General features: G+C 51.2%; 1 protein-coding gene across 7 annotated transcripts in view; it reads left to right on the top strand.

Annotated features, from left to right (window-relative positions):
• CDHR3 (cadherin related family member 3) overlaps window positions 1–18,385 on the top strand; it is a 156,147-nt gene extending 137,762 nt beyond the window's left edge. For 6 of the 7 annotated variants that reach the window (XM_089328468.1, XM_089328466.1, XM_089328469.1 and 3 more), the window contains 6 exons: window positions 2,604–2,775; window positions 4,837–5,087; window positions 5,483–5,633; window positions 6,876–7,057; window positions 13,964–14,012; window positions 15,797–18,385. In XM_089328468.1, the coding sequence (XP_089184594.1) occupies window positions 2,604–2,775; window positions 4,837–5,087; window positions 5,483–5,633; window positions 6,876–7,057; window positions 13,964–14,012; window positions 15,797–16,092 (1,101 nt within the window). In that variant the 3' untranslated portion in view covers window positions 16,093–18,385. Of the gene's footprint in view, window positions 1–2,603; window positions 2,776–4,836; window positions 5,088–5,482; window positions 5,634–6,875; window positions 7,058–8,980; window positions 8,995–10,691; window positions 10,724–13,963; window positions 14,013–15,796 lie in introns of all 7 variants that reach the window. The other variant, XM_089328467.1, reaches the window with a different exon arrangement.
• The last annotated feature ends 2,105 nt before the right edge of the window (window positions 18,386–20,490 follow it).

The following is a 20,490-nucleotide window of genomic DNA, read 5'->3' as shown; positions in this document are numbered from 1 at the left end:
CCTGACACAGCCCTGGTCATTGGGGCCATTTGGGGAGTCAATCAGTAGATGAGAGATTCATTCTCTCTCTCTCTCTCTCTCTCTCTCTCTCTCTTTCTTATTCTCTCACTGTCACTCTGCCTTTCACATAAGCAAATATTTTTTAAAATTTTTAAAAATTTATTTATGTGAAAGGCAGACCGATAGAGGGAGAGAGAAAGAGAGATCTTCCATCTGGAAGTTCACTCCCCAGATGGCCACAATAGCCAGGACTGGGCCAGCCAAAGCCAGGAGCTAGGAACATCATCCTGTTCTCCCATGTGGGTGGTGGGGGCCCAAGCCCTTGGGCCATCATCCACTGCTTTCTCAGGTACATCAGCAGGGAGCTGGATCAGAAGCAGAGTAGCTGGGATTCAAACCAGCACTCCAGTGTGGGATGTGGGATTCTGAGAAGTGGCTTAACCCACTGCACCACAACGCCAGCCCCATTGCATGGCCACACTTTGAATAGCAAGGGTCTAATAGGTCCGTGTTGTCAGTGGTTAGGATTATCTGGGACTTACATGATAGCCACAAAGACTCAACTATTTTTTTTTGGACTTTCCTATTAAAGTGAAAAAACATGCAGGCAGAATAGACTCTTGGCTAACGGCAGGCAGCCCAGTGTGATCCAGACAATGACTGCTTCAGAGTCAGGAGACCAAGTTCAATTTCTCAACCTTGATCCCAATTTTCTGAGGGGGTCCAGGGAGTGCTTATCTCTGTGTCCCTATTTCTCTACCTCTTCAATGGTGAGGCACCCTGATAACCCAATGTGCAAATAGTCCAGGGCCTCTGATAACTTGCTTTGAATTACAGGGATGGTGTTTTGAAAGATGTGTGAGTCTCGCCATTGCTAGCTAGGGAACGCTGCAGATAACTGCAGGGTTTGCTAGGCCATGATTTTTTTTTTTTTTTTTTTTTTTTTGAGAAAAATGAATGGACTCCACTTTGGGAGCAACTCCAGTGAACATTTCAATTTATTCCTGGACTCAGAAATAGCGGAAATCCCCAAATTTCAAAGGTAGAATGAATATGACTCAAAGTGCGTGAGCTGTTAAAAAGGGTGATGAACTAAGTGATCACATACGTCCCTTTCAGGGCTGACAGTCTTTGGTTCTGCCTTGGCAGGCTTCCCAGCCTCCGTTCCAATTCACCAGGCATAAAAGGCAGTGATGAAAGAGAACGGGCTGGCCTCCACTTGTGGCAGGTTCACTCCCAGCTTAGCGCCGTGAGAATAACCCAGGTTGCAGATGAGATCTTGTCTTGCCCTGGCCCACTCACTCGAGCCCCGTGCTCCCAGCCCAGCTGCTTGTTAGAATCAGCTGGGGACCATAAAAGAGATGCCTGGGCCCCACCCTTCAGGGATACCAACTCAGGTGTCTGAAGTGGGACCAAGGAAGCCGAGCCAGGCTTGAGAATTGTTGCTGGATATGCCAAAGGTAGGGACTGACCCTCCAATTCATGAGGGGCACCAAGCACAAAGCACTGGGGGTCACTGTGTATCCAGAACTAGTACTGGAAAACCACTGGTTATTGTCTTCATGGGAGCCCATGTACCCAGGGCATGCGGGTGGGGAGACATGGGAATGTATCCACACAATACATGCACACATGTAACAGCATATGTAACATATGTGTAACACACACACACGTGACGGCATAGCAGCCAGCATTGTGGCACAGCTGCTAAGCTTAAGCTGCTGCTGGCAATGCCAGCATCCCATATGAGATTGTGGGTTTGAGTTTTGACTACTCTGCTTCCGATCCAGCTCCCTGCTAATGCACCCGGAGAGGTAATGGAAGATGGCCCAAGTACTTGGGTCTCTGCCACTCATGTGGGAGACCCGGATGCACTTTCTTCCTGGCTTTTTTTTTTTTTTTTTTTAAATTTTTGACAGGCAGAGTGGACAGTGAAAGAGAGAGACAGAGAGAAAGGTCTTCCTTTTGCCGTTGGTTCACCCTCCAATGGCCGCTGCAGCCGCCACGGCCGGCACACTGCGGCCGGCGCATCGCACTGATCCAAAGCCAGGAGTCAGGTGCTTTTCCTTGTCTCCCATGGGGTGCAGGGCCCAAGCACTTGGGCCATCCTCCACTGCACTCCCTGGCCACAGCGGAGAGCTGGCCTAGAAGAGGGGCAACCGGAACAGAATCTGGCACCCCAACCGGGACTAGAACCCGGTGTGCCGGCGCCGCAAGGCGGAGGATTAGCTTCCTGGCTTTCATCTGGCCCAGCCCCAGCTATTGCAGCCAAATGGGGAAGAAACCAGCAAACAGAAGATCTTTCTCTTTTCCTCTTGCTCTCTCTCTGTCACTCTAACTTTCAAATAAATAAATAAATAAATAAATAAGGCTAACAGCATAGGATTTGGAGCATGACAAACCTGAATTCAAATTCTGGCTTCACCCCTCTCTAATCATCTAACCTTTCTGAGCCTTTGTTTTCTTGTTTGTAAAATGGGAATAATCGTGTTGTCTATCTCATGTGAGGTTAAGTGGGCTGACCCCGGGACCAGGGCCTGGTACATAGTAAGTCCTCAGCAAGTTTCCCATAATCAAGAATGGTCTCCTTCTTGCTGCCCTAGGTGACTGTGAACATCCTTGATGAAAATGATGAAAAGCCAGTTTGTATCCCAAACTCCTACGTCCTGGCTATCCCAGAGGATCTGCAAGTTGGCACAAATATTCAGAATTTCAAGCTGACGTGCACTGACCTTGATTCCAGCCCCAGGTCTTTCCGTTACTCCATTGGTCCAGGTACAGTGCTAGGGGTCTACCTCTCTGGGCCCTGCTCCTGAAGACTCCACAGGGGTCCTGGGAGAATGAGGTGGTGGGGTCTGCGGTCGCACACAGAGCTGGGCATGATGTGAGCAGTGGGGCTAGGGGAGAGAGAGATGAGGCTCTAATGGTTCCTGATACACAACTATTCCCATTTTACAGACAAGAAAACAAAGGCTTAGAGAGGTTAGATGATTGACCTAAGGCCATTTAGCTGGAGAGGGGTGGAGCCAGGACTGGCATTCAGGTCTGTCCTGCTCCAAATCCTCTGTTGTCCCTCTGCTTCCCGGGGCTGCTCGTGACTTCCCCTTCTCACCTGACCCTCCCAGACCCCACACCTGGCCGCTCAGAGGCCTCGGGAAAGGGGAAATCCCACTGATGCTGCACACCCCCTCCCAAACTCCCAGACCGTGATATCAGCCTTAAATTGCTACACGAGTGTAATTAAAAAAAAAAAAATAAGTTCCATCCAGCTCCCTCAACTGCCTCTCTTCCTGAAAGCTTGTACTGGGGGCAGGGAACCCCAGGCCTCTCTCTGGATAAGAATAGATTAAATAGATTAAATGCATTTTGAAACATGTCCCCAGGAATTCTCTTCTGCTCCATTCATTTTCTCTCTTTAAAAATATGCCATGGTGGGGAGGGAAGAAAAAAAAAAAAGAACACCCCTCAATGGAAATTAGACCAAAATAGCTCCTCTAATGAAGTGCTGGGGGCCTGAGATTTAAACCCAAACAAGCAGAGCAATTCCGCGTGAAAGAGTGAAAATCCATCGCGGCCTCCTGCTGAGCCCTTGGCAGAGCAGGAACTTGAACGGAACAGGCTGTGTCACAAAGCCCAGGGGCAGGCCCCGCCTAGAGACTGCAGTTGCTGCAGATGGAAATGATCCCTACCAGGAACACCAAGGCCTTCGTGGAGCCCTGGGCTGCAGAGGGGGTAAAACTTGCATCATCTCCTGCTCCATTTCCTGGTTTGCAGTCGGTAATGAGTCTGGAGGCACCAGAGGAATGAGCATGAGGCAGCGTTTCAGCCCCAGGCTCCCTGAGCTGCGAGCCGGGAGCTCCAGCAGAGCTGTGTGTGTGTGTGTGTGTGTGCACGCACGCGCGCTCAGGGATTCATGGCGTGGGTGCACGAGGACCTGGGGCTGCAGTCCTTGCGAAGCTGGGAGGCCCCTCCCTTTGGGGGGCACCAGGGTCAGTGTCAGCAGTAAGACCAGGTTCTATGGGAGTCATGGGGGAGCTTGACTTCTGACCAGGGAAGTGGCCTGCCCTCTCCTCCTGGTGCCCACTCATGTCTCCGTGTGAGTCACATGTGTTGGTGCCAAATCAGTGATAAGCTAGCCGGGGCTGCACCCGGGATGCAGAAACCTCTGCCTGATCCCCAGCACGAGGGCGTCTAGGATGCATGTCCTGCTGTCTAGGGTGCATTTTCCACTCATCTGTGTTTGCAGCCACACTGATTGTGAGCAAGAGTTTCTCTGTGTTAATGAAATCTCCGGGGCTGGCCAGCGCTGTGGCTCACTTGACTAATCCTCCACCTGCGGCGCCGGCACCCCGGGTTCTAGTCCCGGTTGGTTCTGTCCTGGTTGCTCCTCTTCCAGTCCAGCTCTCTGCTGTGGCCCGGGAAGGCAGTGGAGGATGGCCCAAGTGCTTGGACCCTGCACCCCATGGGAGACCAGGAGGAAGCACCTGGCTCCTGGCTTCAGATTGGCGCAGCACTGGCCATAGTGTCCATTTTGGGGGGTGAACCAACGGAAAAGGAAGATCTTTCTCTCTGTCTCTCTTTCTCACTGTTTAACTCTGTCTGTCAAAAAAAAAGAAAAGAAAAGAAAAGAAAAAGAAAAGAAAAGAAAAGAAAAGAAAAGAAAAGAAAAGAAAAGAAAAGAAAAGAAAAGAAAAGAAATCTCCGGGGCAGCTGAGGGCTCCAATGGCTCAGCCCTGGTGCCTCAAACAGGCGAGGACATTTGAGAAAAAGATCACTTGTCTTCTACATTTTGCTTTCTCGTGGCCTTCCAACACCCTTGCATCAAATCCCACCTAGGCAACATCAACGGTCATTTCACCTTCTCTCCCGATGCCGGATCCAACGTCACACGTCTGCTGCTGGCATCCCGCTTTGACTATGCTGGTGGGCTTGACAAGACCAGGGACTACCGACTCCTCGTCTACATAACGGATGACAACTTGCTGTCGGGCAGGAAGAGGGCCGGGGCTCTTATTGAAACAGGGACAGTGACCCTGAGTATTAAAGTCATCCCCCAGCCAACCACGATGGTCACCACAACTCCCTGGGTAAGGACACCCCCCCCCACCCGGAATTACCTTCCCTTATGACGGACAGCAAGGGAGCCCTTTGATTCAGGAGGTAGGTGGATGGCCTGAGGAGAGCTGAGGTGTTGAGGCTGCACTGGACAAGACGCAGAGTAGTAGCGAAAGATTGGGGTGACACCTTGCACCTGTAGAACCATCCCTTCTTTGTTCTAATGGAGTGAGTGTTTGTGCAGGGACCCGGGATGGATCAGCCACACCCTGCATGGTGCATGGGGTGCAGGAGCTGGTTCTCACATGCGTATATCCAGTTTCACCCTGCCCGGCCCCCTTCCTGCTTGCTCCCCAGAGCCCTGCATGTCACTGTCCATGAAAGCAGGTAGCCAGTTGCCACATGCGCCTCTCCGCTTCTTTCCAAGGGTCCTTTGCATCAGTATGCTATCTACTTCCCACCTGCCACTCCAGAAAAATTCACTCGGTGCACAGATACTGGCTTACTGACTATAATGTGCCAGTCAACCAGTGAGCAAGCCAAGATGGAGCCCTGCTCTCTCGGAGTTAACATTCTAGGTCAGTGATTCTCCAGCTGGGGCTCCCGGCCTAACAGCATCAGCACCACCTGCAAACTTGTCAGCAACACAAATTCTTAGGCCCTCCCCAGATGATTAACGTCCGATGTCACCCAATGGTGGTCGTCATCATGACCCCCAAGGCAGGATAGGGTACCTGGAACCCCCACCCTCCCTCCCAACCGACTGGATCAGAAACTCTAAGGGGTAGGGCCCAGCCCTCCGTGCTTTGAACAAGCCTTCCAGTGGGCCTGTGATGCACAAATTAAGTCTGAGAGCTGCTGGCCTAGAGAGGGAGACGGAGTACAAACAAGTACACACATTAAGAAAAGTAACTGCAGATGGTGCCATAACAGAATGGACCTGGAGGGAGCTTTGGACTCTGACCACAGGAATAGGTCATTGGCGCTGTTGTTCCTGCCCCTTTCCCTCCTCCACCTGCTCCTAGCAAGAGCCGCACCCCCTGGTGAGCAAGCCTAGATTTGTAGCCAGAGGAAAACTCATCAGAATCTGAGCAAACTACCTAGGGGGGTCCCTGGCCAGTCTGGCTTCTCAGGGTCTTCCCTGAGACTGTGCTGTCTGCACTGGAGTCCGAAGGATCCCAGTGAACAGGTGCATCTGACGCCATGGAGGCTGTCAGTAGCAGGAGCTGGGTAAGGAACCTGCCACCTTTCTTGGGCTTATAGTGTGACCTGATTGTGCCAAATCTGATTTTGAAATCTCCATAACTTCTTTGTTATCTGTCTCGCGCGCTAGGGAACAGATGCGGAATTTGAGGTTTCACTGCGGTATCAGCCCACTCATCTGGCCGTGGCGGCTTGCATCAAGCCAGCACTGCGAGGCCTACAAGGTGTTAAAGCAACAACCTCCATGGCTGCTGCCTTTTCAGTGACAGCCAACGGCTATATTAGCCCCTGGGTGATGCGAGGATAGGGCAGAAAAAAAATGCCAATGGGCTTTTTAGTTTTGGGGAAGGGGCAGAAAGGTAGAAATTAGGCTTGGCGTTGTTTCTCAGTTCCCTGAATGTTCTGGATTTTGACTTAAAGGGTATCTGAAAAATCCTATCAAGAAGGCAATGGGTTGCACCGCAAGAGCTGTGACCACACAGATGTATAGCATGTAGAGCAAGACTAAGAGTTGACTGCAAAGTGCTGGGATAGACACTCAACATTCAGGAGGTACTGGATGGCCAAGATGCTACCACCCTCCTCTCACCCTCCCCGCTGTCTGTCTGTTGTTCAAGCCCAGGGTCACCTACCAGATCCTGAAGAAGAACATTTACTCTTCCTCTGCATGGTATGTGCCTTTTGTCATCACGCTGGGCTCCATCTTGCTTCTGGGCCTGCTGGTGTCCCTGGTCGTCCTGTTGGCCAAAGCCATCCTCAGACACTGCTTCTGGAAGACCAGGGTGGACAAGAAGCTTCTGTAAGTTGCCAGTGCACTGGGCCCTTTCCTCCACTTCCTTAGGACAGTGCTGCCGATACACTGTCAGGAGACGGGGGAATGGAGACTTAGGGTTTCCCCACAGAGTGAGGTGCCTGGAGCTGAGGGCAAGGAACCCCGGCTCCCCGCTCCTGGTGGACCCTCTTTGTCACCTGTGGGCCCAGGGAATCCTTCCCTTGATGGACTCTCAGTGAAGGTGGACCATCAACCTTGTGATGACCTTGCCCTAGATAAAAGCAGCAGAAATGCCAGGAAGCCAGCAGCGAGAGGCTGTGCTGGGTCCTTATGTGTAGAACACTGGAAGTCTGAGATGGGATGAAAGCAGGCACTAAAAAGCAGTGGCTCACGGGGGCTTTGTGAGACTCAGCGATCTTTGTGGGCTTCCTGCTCGGGGCCATGAGCACAGGCCTGTTTTCTCTCCTTGCCATTCTCACCTGCTCAGTAAGACGTCTCTCCTTGTGACGATCCGAAGAATGTCTTCTCCCGGCTGATGCGGGGTAGGAGAGGGGATGGAAGAGAGCAGGGCGTTGTTACCAGCCTCAGCCGGGTTCTGGATTCTCGACAGCTCTTGCAAAGCTGGCTCTGGGCCTGGGCTTTAGATTTAGACAGGGCCTCGCTTCAGATCTTGGCTCAAACCCGCTGAGCTTCAGTTTCCTTATTTGTAGAACTCAACAATTAGATGCACACATTCAAATAAGCACTTAGCGGTATTCCAGACATAGAGCAAATGTTTCGTATGCTATAGGCGTATTTTTAAAAATCTTGTTGCATTGTTCTTCACAGCACATTCCCAGTGAGTTTAGAATTCTAGATGCCAAGTTTAACGCCATGCCCAAGTACCTTGGGGTATTGGAAGTTCTGTCTTAGAATTCCTCAATGGCACAAAGGAGGGCCGTTAAGAAGCATGTGCCTTCTGAAGGCATTTCGAGATTCACTACTGTCAATTAATTCGCAAATCTGTGGATGCAAGATTATATAAAAGTATAAGGCATTAGCATAAAGATGCGCATTGAATTTTGACATTGTTATTGGGGAAGTTTGTTGCTCTTAGCAACCCTTGACTTCAAGGTAAGAAATCTTTGACCATCTGCTGTAATTAAAAAGGGCATTCTTACCTGGACTCTACCCACAAATGGATTTGTGGGGGAAAAAAAAACTGACTCCAAAAGAGTGATAGTTAAGCTTGTCAGATGGTAGGGTCCTGTAATGGGATTTGGGTAAAGTACCGTAAGGAGTAGTCCAGTAAACATGGCAGCCCACTTGCAATTTATGGTCCCAATGTCAAATATGCACCTTGAACTTGTCTGTTTCAACCTACAATCTAAGTATTAATTGTTTCCAGCATGATTGGCTGAAAAAAAAATCAGCTAATGATTCAGACTCAGATCTGGACTCTAGAATGACCTGGAACCATGTGACAGCCAACATTTGGCAAATGCAAAGAATGAAACCAGGGTCATGGAATCATGGTGTTCAAGGACATCATGGAAAGGGCGGAGTCCAGATGCAGCGCCTCATGCTACAGGAAGCCAATGTTTAACTGCCAGCCTTGCTGTGCGCGAGCCGTCAGCTCAGCCGGCTACTGGGCAGAAACATGGGACAGGAAGACTTGTGGGCAGGCTGCCTGGGGCGGGCGTGTCCTCACTAGGTGTCCTAATCAGGAACAACACCTTCCCTGGATTTCTGTAAGGCGATAATTTTCAAACTCCCCAAATTCCCTCATCTAAAACCCATAGTGATGGGGGGCCTCGTTTGGAATCGGGGTGGGAGTCTAGCCTTCCAGTTGGCCCCCAGCCCTGGTGCCTCTGAGTCCTGAGGATCACCACTGCCAAAGGACCTGGTGTTGGGTGTGTGCCAGGTCAGAATGCTTTCAGGTTATTTCATGTCCATCCTTTCCCCACACAGGGCAAAGAAAGGAGGTATGTACAGCATTTTTCTTTTTTCTTATTTTTTTTAAAAAAAATTATTTTATTTGAAAGGCAGAGTTACAGAGATGGACAGAGAGAGAGAGAGGGAGGGAGGGAGAGAGCATGCTTTCATTTGCTGGTTCACTTCCCAAACGGCTGCAATAGTAAGATCTAGGCTAAGCCAAAGTCAGGAGCCAAGAACTCCATCCGGGTCTCCCACGTGGGTGCTGAGGCCCAAATACTTAGGTCATCTTCTGCTGCCTTCTCACGTGCATTGACAGGAAGCTGGACAGGAATCGGAACAGCAGGGACTCAAAGTGGCACGGTGATTCGGGATGTTGGCCTAGCAAGTGGCGGCTTAACCCGCTGCACCACGCCGCCAGCCCCGCTTGTTTGTTTCTGTGCTCTGCTGCACTGCATCTGAAGGCACAAACTTGACAGAGAAATCAGGGTTTAGTCATGCATTTGAGGGCTCTCAGCCACACCGCCCGTGAGTGGAGCACAGCAGAGGTCAGAGGTAGCTGGAGAAAGGGCACGGAGTGTGATGCCTTTGACCCACTGGGATCTCTCCCCTGGGTCCCGCCTGCTCCCCACTGGGTGGGACAGGAATAAAGAATTCTCCATGTGTTCACCACAGCGTATACTTGCTGCTGCATGTTGGGGGCAGTGGTCACTCCTGATGACACCCAAGGCTCTTGCACCCGTGCTTCTTTGCCAAGAAAACATGCTACTTTACTCCCCAGTGGTAATCCATGCGGTCAAGTGCACACGCTATCCAGGTCAGGCTAGTTTGAAAGGGGAGCAGGGGCCAATCAGATAAACAGAAACAGCTGCATGGTTTTAGGGACCTTGTGCAAGTCCCAGGCCTGAGGAAGTGTCCCACCCTGCCCTGGCCAGCCAGTTGATGCCTCATGGTGGCTCCAGGCTCTGAGGAGAGACAGAACAAAGTCTGAGAAAGTATTTTAAGTATTTTTTTTAATAATTCTTTGGGGGCAGGCGTTTGGCACAGCAGTGAAGCCATTGTTTGGGACACTTGAATCTCACATTGGTGTGCCTCGGTTGGAGTCCTGGCTCAGCTCCTGATTCCAGCTTCCTGCTAATGCACACCCTGGGAGACAGCAGATGGTGGCTCAAGTGTTTGGGTCATTGCCATCCACATGGGAGACCCACATTTCTAGGTTCCTAGTATCAGCCTGGCCCAAGCCTCGCTGTTGTAAGCATCTGGCTAGGAGATCTCTGGCTCTCTGCCTTTCAAATAAATAATAAAAATAAAATTAAACTCCTTAGTTTAATCACAAGGCATGTGCATGCATGCAGAGAAATTTGATGATAATGGTTATTGATCATTTTGAGTGAGATGATTTTAATAAATGTTTTCACAAACTGTCTTCTATCCAAGTTACTCTTTAAAAAGTGCTTAGTTCCTCACATGGTAAACAAATGATCAACCCAATTTTTTTTTATTTCCGAGACCAAATTTGAAAGTTAATTCTTAGGCCCAGTAATAAAAATCAGGTGGAAAAAAGTAAAAAAAAAAAAAGTTTAATTGTGTGTGTGTGTGTGTTTCTAAGATAGAAAGCTGCCAAAAAACATGTCTGCAGACAGCAAAATTCTTTGCCGTGTCTGTAAGATTGAGTTCAAAGGGGTAGAATTTTAAGGTCGATTTAGTGCCCAGGAAGCTTAACTTCTGCCTGTCCAATTCCCTGCAGGAATGAAGAATCCCAAGAGAGAGGTTGTGGTGGTGAGTATGGCCGGCCAGGGGCTCCCGCGTTGCCCACCCAGCCAGGCCCTGCCACACGCAGCCTGCTGGGGTGTTTTGTCATTCTGGGAGGCACTTGCGTTTGGCCACTGGAACAGATTGCTGTGTGACGAGCTCCTGATAGAATTTGTTCCCTCCACTGAACATGTCTGCTGATCTATTTGCAGAAGCACTGGATTTCATAAATATTGAGTAGTGATGTTTATTATCCACACCAGCTCTCCAGGAGAGTGAGTTGGGGGAGTGGAGCTTAAAGACCAGAACGTCAGCCTTCGACGGGATTTAATTTTTCTTTGCTCTTCCACAACGCTGCAGAAAACAGATAGAGAGGCAGCACAGCATGGGTCCGGGGTTGGCTATGCCCGCTTAGCCACATGGCTTTGGGGACTCCCTCGACCTCACACATTTTGAATCTTTTTTTTTTTTTTTTTTTTTTTTTGACAGGCAGAGTGGACAGTGAGAGAGAGAGACAGAGAGAGAAAGGTCTTCCTTTTGCCGTTGGTTCACCCTCCAATGGCCGCCGCTGCAGCCGGCGCACCGCGCTGATCCTGGCAGGAGCCAGGAGCCAGGTGCTTTTTCCTGGTCTCCCATGGGGTGCAGGGCCCAAGCACCTGGGCCATCCTCCACTGCACTCCCTGGCCATAGCAGAGAGCTGGCCTGGAAGAGGGGCAACCGGGACAGAATCCGGCGCCCCAACCGGGACTAGAACCCGGTGTGCCGGCGCCGCAAGGTGGAGGATTAGCCTATTGAGCCACGGCGCCGGCTCTACCTCACACATTTTGAAAACAATACAGATACAGGATAGCTGGAGAGTGGGCTCGGGTGATGGGCCTTCAAGGGGACTGTCCCAGTTCTTCCCCGCCCCCAGTAATAAGTCTCAGCAGTATCCAAGACCCATACATACAAGGCAGAGGTCATCATGGTGTGCTGGAATTTGAAGAAATTTTTCTGTACTTTCATTTTATTTGAAAGGCAAAGAGACACACACAAACACAGAGATAGAGAAATCTTCCATTGGCTCACTCCTCAAGTGCCCACAACAGCCAGAGATGGGCCAGGGTGAAGCCAGGAGCCTGGAATGCAATCCAGGTATCGCATGTGGGCAGCAGGGACCCAAGTACTTGAGCCTCCCAGGGTGCACATTAGCAGGAAGCTGGGTCAGGAATGGAGCCAGGAGTTGAACCAGGCGCTCCGATATGGGATTCAGGTATGTCCCCAGCAGTGTCTTAGACATTGCCTAGCACCTGCCCTGTGTCCTGGCATTTTCAGCTTTAGGTCCATCTCCTGAGGACACTTACACAGTCTGGCCAGTCTCCAAACAGGACAAAAGGGACATCTCTGGTCTATGGAGTTTTCTTCCTCTAAGTCAAACACCCTTGGGAATGCCACTCAGAGATGGCCTTTGCACTACATAGTGAGAGCTCACTTGGAAAATTTCATGGAATTAAAAGGCAAGTTTAGGGTCTGGTGTTGTGGCATAGCAGGTGAAGCTGCTGCCTGTGATGCCTGTGATACCATATGGGTGCCAGTTAGAGTCCCAGGATGCTCCACTCTGGCTCCCTGCTAATGGCCTGGGAAAGTGATGGTGTTGAGTCCAAATTTCCCAATCAACCCACAAGGCACAGTCCTGGATGCAAAAGCAGAGGTTTATTTGTTACCAGCCGGCTGGGACCTCCTACCCACACACAGCCATTTAGCACAGGCAAAGGCCCCTTCGTTTGCATAAGAGAGGTTTTTATAGCCTCACACTTGCAAGGGTGCAGGTCATCTCCTCCCTAGGTTACCTTCTTACTCTATATGGCAAGGTATTGGGACCTAACATGTTCATTGGTTCATTTAAACGTATAGGCTATATATGCTATGTGGCGGGAAGGCCACACAAAGGGGATGGCACGGGGAGTCACAGGCGGGAAGCATCGGGCCATAAATTCCAGGGGAGCATAGCAGGCAAGCAAGCAGCCAGAGTACAGAAGGCTCCAACTCCTACAGTGGAAGTCCTTGGGCCCCTGCGCCCATGTGGGAGACCTGGCGGAAGCTCCTGGCTCCTGGCTTCGACCTGAGCCAGCCTCAGCCATTAGGACCATTTGGGGGGGGGGGGGGGGATGAACTAACAGATGGAATCTCTCTCTCTCTCTCTCTCTCTCTCTCACCCTCTCTCTCTCTGTAACTCTGCCTTTCAAATACATAAATATCTTTTTAAAAAGAGTGTTTTTAAAAAGGGGCAAGTTTATTTTGGTTCAAAAACTTGTTGAAATCCCTTGATAGTTTTTTTCATGATATGCATTTTCCACAAACTTTTAGAAGATCCTGCACAGGCATGCAGTTTCAAGGTTTTTTGTACCAGAATAAACTGATCTTTTAATTCTGTTTTCCATGGATATTTGGAAGCATACTTGTATTAAATCCGTCTATTACATAACTAAATCCCCATGACCGTGGAATGTGGGGCTGTTCAGGAGTTGATCATCTACTCCCTGTTTCCTCTCTTCTTGGGGAGCTGCAGGGAAGTGAATAGGTGATCATGTTCATGGTGATGAGTGGCGCTGAGAGTCCTGCTGAACACCACACATTACGCTTGGTAGCCACAGGCTCTGCCTTTGGCACCAGTGAAGAGCGTTATGTGAGGGAGGGGGCGCTTTCCGGGAATCCAGGGACCAATGCATTGGGCACAGGTCAGATCGGGGACAGAGGCGTAGAGTCCCTGGTACAGGGCTCAAGGATGGCCCAGATGACACATGGCATTGGTCCCAGGCAAGGGGAGGCAGAGGGTGGGAGTACCAGGCCAGAGATGGGAGCACCTGCGGCTCACTTGTGCCCACCTGACGGGTCTACCTGGCAATGACCCCAGGGAGGCGACGTAGGTCTCAGCCTATGCTGCGTGGTGTTTCCGGTCTTCCTCCTATGAGCTTAGATATCTCCTAAATCCCCAAGTGTGGATTGAAGGGCTCCCGCCTCCACATTGCCCAACACATCTCCGCTGTCACAGCCTGTATCGCGGGCTCTGTTCATCAGTGGCTGGCTTTGTCCAGGCCCTAACCACACCTGCCTTGGTCACTGCTCTGCCCCTAGCATCCAGCACAGTCCCTGTTGAATAAACAAATGCCAAGGGGGCTTTGAGGAAGGACCCCCCACCTAGGGCTGTGAGGAGGAGGAGGGGCCTCGGCTGGGGAAGAGGCGGGGAGTGCCGGGCTGTGTCTGAGGCTGTCTGTTTCCTCTCCTTAGGAAACTGTCCAGATGAGCACCGTCTTTGATGGGGAGGCCACAGACCCAGGTAATTAAGTGCTATTGCCAGCCATAAGAAAGCTTTTCATAGTCCAGGCCGGCAGAGCCCCAGGGGGCCTTATGCAATTTCCTGCTCTTAACTCAGTTTGTCAATCCCTTTGGCTGCCTTGCCTAGGGTGCCGGCAGTCCTTCCTCGGCTACAATACACCGTGAGCACAGCTGGCTCCCAGGCGCTCTTGTACAGATTGGTGAGCGAGGCCTCACTGGGGGTCCAACCTAAAGGTTCCTCTTTCTCAGGCCGCCCCTCCTGCAGCATGAAGCAATTTGAAGAAGGGGTGAATGAAGAATTCGCATTTTCCCTCTGCTCGTTGGTACCCCCCCCCCTTCCAGAATGCTTCTGGTAGCATCCTATATCCACAGTGAAGGGAGAGGGAAAGGCAGGTTTGGGGTCTTTTCTCCATAGCCTAGGGCCAAGAATCCCCTCTCGGTGAGCAAGGTAAACAGAAGGTCAAGCTGGCGGCTGGGGCTCTCATCACGCCCTCGAAATGAGCTCCTTTCCACTCCAACTCACAAAGGCTCAATTATAGACGTGAATAAAAGAAGGCAACCAAATGCAGGAGGCAAGTGTGCTGGCTGCGTGCCACCTTCCGATGCAAAGCAAAGCGCGCAGGTCCTCCTGCGAGGGGATGGCTCCTCTCCAGCAAGAGGCTGCTGCTGCTGTGGAATCCGATTCCCCTCTATTATTAGGTACTTGTTACCATAATGTGCCCGCATTAGCATAAGTGCTGGTGGGATCCTGAGCCCAGAGACCTCTCTCGCTGGGTGGAAATGGCAGGCGCAGGGGCTTGCCTTCCACCCGTCTTCCCCAGCAAGAGCTTGGAAAGGACTTTTGTGGGGTTTTGTGTGCCTGAGAGAGGAAGGAACGCGCCAACTTGGCCTAATGTGAACCAACGCGGCAGTGAGCGTCTGCTGGCTGTGTCACAGTCAAAAATGGCTGCCTTGCGGGATCTCCAGTGGGGCCGGATTCGTGTGGCTGTGTCTACGGATCTCTACACAACCTCCTGTAAATAAAAATCTTCCTTGCTTGGTGAATTCCTTCTGACAGCAGGGACACAAGGGTTTTTTGCAAACAAACAAAATAAATTAGAGAGCAATGGTTGACCCCAGTACAGCTCGGACCTAATTTATGCAACACCTGCATGGTGTTTTGGGTTTCCAAGGCCTCCACCTCTCCCAAGTAGGATGGCCTTGGGATTCTCACTGACCTTGCCTCCTGGAGAGGTGTGATGGGAGGTGCCATCATGTGTTCTGAGTGGCTTGTTGAAAGGGCAGGCTGGGGACCACCGTTCAGACCCTGCTTTCTTGCTCAGAGATGCGCTTTTTTATTTAATAAAGATTTATTTTATTTATTTGAAAAGCAGAGTGACAAAGAGAGACAGAGATCTTGCATTGGCTGGTTCACGCCCCCAAATGGCCATAATGGCCGGGGCTGAGCCACGCAGGACCAGCCATCGGAGTCTCCCACCTGAGTGGCAGGGGCCCAAACACTTGGTCCATCTTTCTCTGCCTTCCCAGGTGTATTAGCAAGGAGCTAGGTCAGAAGCGAAGCAGCTGGGACTCGAACTGACGCCCTGGTGATGTGGGTGGTCGGTATGGCAAGCAGCGGCTTAATCTGCTATGCCACGGAGCCGGCCCCCAGTGAGTCCCACATTCCAGCATGCTTTACCTTTCCTTAGGAGTCAGACAGAGCAGGGGTGGCGGTGGTGGTGCGAGGGGAAGAGGATGACTTGAATTCTTTGATTTATACAATTGTTCTATTTTTTTCCTCCCTAGTGACTGGGAAAATATATGAATTCAACTCCAAAACAGGAGCCAGAAAGTGGAAAGACCTGCTAACCCAAATGCCAAGATGGAGAGAGCCCAGCCCCTGGGGAGCTGCCCCACACAGAGTTGTTGATGGGGAAGGGCTGGGGCCACGGAGGGGCCCTGAGCAGGAAATAGATGGGCTGAGTGACAACGCACCTGCTGCGGACGCTGGCCTGGCTTCCCAAAACGGGGCTGGCAAACCGAAGCACAGGAACCCAGCCCTCATGAGCAGGGTTTCCCCCAGACCCCACCCAGGAAATTAAGTGGTGTCCAGGTAACACCAGGGGAGGGCTGAGTGACAGCAGGGTGCTGCCTTGACCTGAGTTCTAAGGAGGCAGTGGGGGTCTTGGCACAGTGTGGACTCAGGAGTCCCCATAGGGTATGTAATGATGTTTAAGCAAACTGAAAGAGGTTGGATCACACAGTTGCCTTCTGAGATGGTGTCTGATCCGCTGAGACTGTGAACTTCTGGACGCCCAGTTGCTGCGTTCCTTCTTTGCATTTCCTGCTGGGAAGCTCTGTTCAGCTCGCCCCTGGAAGAGCAGAGGACTTTCTGAAGACCACACCACGTCTGCTTTCGTCTTCTTTCTCTGCCTTCATTTTAGCATCACCCAGTTTCCTTCACTGAACCATACTCTAGGGTTCAGCACCAAGCACACCTTTGTGAATCACCTCACGTCTTTCTGAAAGAGGCAGAACAGTGAAGGTAAACACTCATGGCATCTGAGCGAGTACCAGGGCCTGCGATTGCCGGAGCAATTGCTGCATATTACCAAAGAGTCCCAGAGTGGTGGTGCTAATGCCCACTCCAGCAGCAAAGATCCATAGTTCCAACTGCTGAATATCCTTGCCAACACTTGGAATTGTCAGTCTTTGTAATTTTAGCCATTCTGGTTAAAAGAACGCAAAGCGAGGCCTCTGTTTTTCTCAGAGCTGGAACACTCCAGTGGTACAATCTGCGTGCCCTGTTCCTCCCCACTTCCTGTAGATGGCAGGAATCGCATGGCTCTGAGGAGAGACACATGGGAAGCTCTACCCAAGCACACAATTCAGACTTTCATCCATTGTTGTGAGCAGCAAACTGAGAGTGAGTGATGCAATGATTGTCTAGGAAATGGAGTTTCCAGTGTGTGCCCTGAAGAGAGTGAACAAGCCTGGCTGTAGCTCCCTGCCCTGCACCCCAGCGGCTCTGGCCTCAGTCCAATAATCCCAAGCAAGGACCCGGTGAGAGCCGATGAAAGCAGGACTTGCTTTCCCAGCTGGGCATCAGATGGGAGGGACCCCCACCCCCACCTCCACCCTCACCCTGAGGCCCACAATGGCCTGTGGGAGACAGGCAGGAACCATCCTGCAAAGGAAGAATTTCAGAGAGAGCAGCTGCCTGTTTTCTGTATGGCCGTGCATCAGCGCAACTTCTCAAAAACAGAGAAGCATTTGTGAAGTGCCCTGGCCTACCCCGGGTTGGGTGTGATTTGTTAATAAGGGCTGGCTGCTACAGAGCTCCCTTGAATGGGCTTCAATTTTGCCGAAGCAGGCAGAGCTGTTCATTCGTGTGGTGTAAAGTGGGTGAAGTGGCTGATTACCCATTTAAGACTTTGCAAGTCTGTGGGGCCCCGAGTCAAATGCCTTCCTCCGAAGCTCTCGGCTTCAATGCAAGTAAAATGAGGCTGTGCAAAGGCTGAAGGGGACCTTAATAACTGTTTATAAGCCCATTAAGGATGATTAAAAGGAGGGCGGTGAGCAGCTGTTCGTTCTCCTACGATACCCAGGCAAGAGGGAATCGTCTGCATGGCCAGGAGAGATCTAAGTTAGGCACAGGAAGGGACTTCCCAAGGGCTGGGGTCTGTCGGAAGAGCCCAGCGTCTTCCTGGGAGATGCGGGAAGAGCTGATGGCCTTCCAAGCCCCAAGGTGGATCCTGAGGAATCTGAGAAATGGGTGCGGGAGCGGCACCAGGAGACCTCAGCGGAGGGAAGTCTTGCACCCCCTCTTCTTTTGCATATTTGGTTCTTTGATGAAGGGACATCTGGAAGTTTGGGGTCCAGGGATAAGGGCATTTTGTTTCTATTCACCGTGTTTGGAGGGAAACAGAAGTTGCCTAAATGAAGTGAAGCCACTTTTCTCTTCTGCAGCCTTCAACATGTAGATCAGTTCTCACCCATGCTCACTTCCCTGGTGTGACTGCTTATGAAATACATTCACCCACATGCCAGGATTCGACTATGTAGACTTGTTATTGTCGAGTTTAAACCTGTTACTTTGGGGCCAAGTTAAGCTGCTATTTGTGATGTGGGCATCCCATACCAGAAGGCTGGTGTGAGTCCTGGCTGCTCTGCTTCCCAACCAGCTTTCTGCTAACCCATTTGGAAAAGCAGTGGAAAATGGCCGAAGTACTTTCACCCCTCCCACCTGTGTGGAAAACCCAGATGAACATCCAGGCTCCAAGTATCAGCCTGGCCCAGCCCCAGCCATTGCAGCCATTCGGGGAAGTGAACCAGCAGATGGACGATCTCTCACTTTCTGTCCCTCTGCCTTTCCAATAAACAATTCGGACTTTACACCTGTTGTTTGAACTGTTGATCTGAAACTGCACGGGACATCCTGAAGGGGGCGCACTTTCCTTGTGCGCCACTGCAAATCAGGTGCACGTGTGGAAAGCACACAGGGCTCACTCGCAGGAACCGGGAAAAGCAGCTTTGGCTCTCAGAGCCCTATTTCATGGCGGTCGTGCTCTGGTTTGCCTTTTTATTTGCTGTGTCTTGTGATGGCAGATTACAGAAAGTGACAAAATGAGTGGCCACTGGAAGTGATTGCCATTGAAACATGGCATTGCTCATTTGAAACTAGGCATGTGTTCCTACCTCCCATTCCTTCCTAGTTACAGAACGACTACAGGTGGCAGGTGTTGAGTCTGTAGTGAACACACAGCCCCAGCCCCTGGTCCTGGTGGGGCTCCCACTGTGTCTATGCGGCTGCGTGTAGCCGGCTGCTCAGCTGTAGAGTGGACTCTACCTCCAGTCCCAGCCTGGCCTGTGTCTAGGTTCTGTGTTTCTTTTGAACATGAGTTAACCCTAGCCTGGAATCTCCTTTTCAGAGGAACAGATCCCTCAGAACCATTAAAATATGTAAAAAGAAAACTTGGGGGATGGGCCTTTGGCCTAGCAGTTAAGACAGCAGGGAGCAGGTGTTTGGCAAGGTGGTTAAGATGCCGCCACTTGGGATACCTGCCTCCCATATCAGACTGCTAGGGTTCGAGTCCCACCTCTGCTCCCAATTCCACCTTTTAGTAATGTGTACCCTGGGAGGCAGCAGATGATGGGTCAAGTGTTTGGGTCTCTGTTGCTAACCTAAGAGATCTGGATGGTGGTCTTCCTTCTGGTTTCTGCCGAACCCAGTGCTGGTTGCTATGGGTACTCAAGGAATGATGGGAGTTCTATTTCTTCCTGCCTTAAAAAATAAAAAGGTGCCATTTAGGACACCTGTGTCGTATATTGTAGTTCCTGGGCTTGGTGCCCAGTTGTGGCTCCTGACTCCAACATTTTTGCTAATGCAGACCCTGGGAGCAATGATGGCTCTAGTAATTGAGTTCCTACCATCCAGGTGGAAGACCTAGATTGAATTCCTGGCTCCGGGCTCCAGCCCAGCCCAGCTCTAGCTGTTGCAGGCATTTGGAGAGTGAACAAGCAAACAGGAACTCTCTCTGTCTCTGTGCCTCTCAAACCCCAAGCCAAAACAAAAACTTGATGGGATTCCTTATCAAAAAGTAGTGGAGATGCCCAAGAGCCCCAGCCCTGGGTCACCAGCCAGCATCCTGTGAATACACACCTCCCTCCTGCCAGCAGCTGTGAGGCAGGTGTGACTCGTGTGTGCAGAAGATGGGAGAATCCTGGGGTCAGGGAGACGTTTGATCTGGAGCTTGGGAGAAAGGTCAAATGGAGTGGCTGGGAAAGACAGCTCACTGATGCCCGCCTATATTGCACCTGCGTTGGATGCAGGCCGTGGCTTCTGTGCTAAAGAAATAATCCAATCGAGGAGATCAGCAGCTCCTTAAAGAGACAGTCACTACACAGGCACTCCTCCAGAAGAGCTCAGCAGGTTCTAGATGCAGTGAGTGCTGGAGAAGCCCGAGGTGGCCGAGCCGTCCCTGAAAGTATAATCCAACACCGGGACCTGAAGGGCTCTTAAAAGTGAGGGCAAGGGGGCTGGCGCTGTGGCATAGTGGGTGAAAGCCTCCACCTGCAGTGCTGGCATCCTGTCTGGGCACCGGTTCAAGTCTCGGCAGCTCTGCTTCCCATCCAGCTCTCTGCTGTGGCCTGGGAAAGCAGTAGCAGATGGCTGAAGTCCTTGGGCCCCTGCACCCATGTGAGAGACCCAGAAGAAGTTCCTGGCTCCTGGCTTTGGATCGGCTTAAAAAAAAAAGTGGGGGGAAATTCAAAGTGGGAGGCAAAAGAAGCCGCTTTCCGAGCAAAAAACCAAAGCAGTTGGAATCCTGGCTGCAATCCATTTGTAGCCAATACTTGGGTTGTGTGTCCTGCAGTGGCCTCACCCAGCCCATTCAATGAGCATTTGCAGAAACTAACGGCACTCAACCAGCGTTTGTAGAAATGGGGTGCATGGCGAGGCAGCACTGGCGTAGCAGGTAAAACCAGGTGCTAACACCCCA

Source organism: Oryctolagus cuniculus, chromosome 3, assembly GCF_051225735.1.
Source record: "Oryctolagus cuniculus isolate XC-2025 breed Fujian yellow rabbit chromosome 3, ASM5122573v1, whole genome shotgun sequence".
In the NCBI taxonomy this organism is placed as follows: domain Eukaryota; kingdom Metazoa; phylum Chordata; class Mammalia; order Lagomorpha; family Leporidae; genus Oryctolagus; species Oryctolagus cuniculus.
The sequence above is the reverse complement of the archived record's forward strand: the minus strand, read 5'-3'. Positions and strand labels throughout refer to the sequence as shown.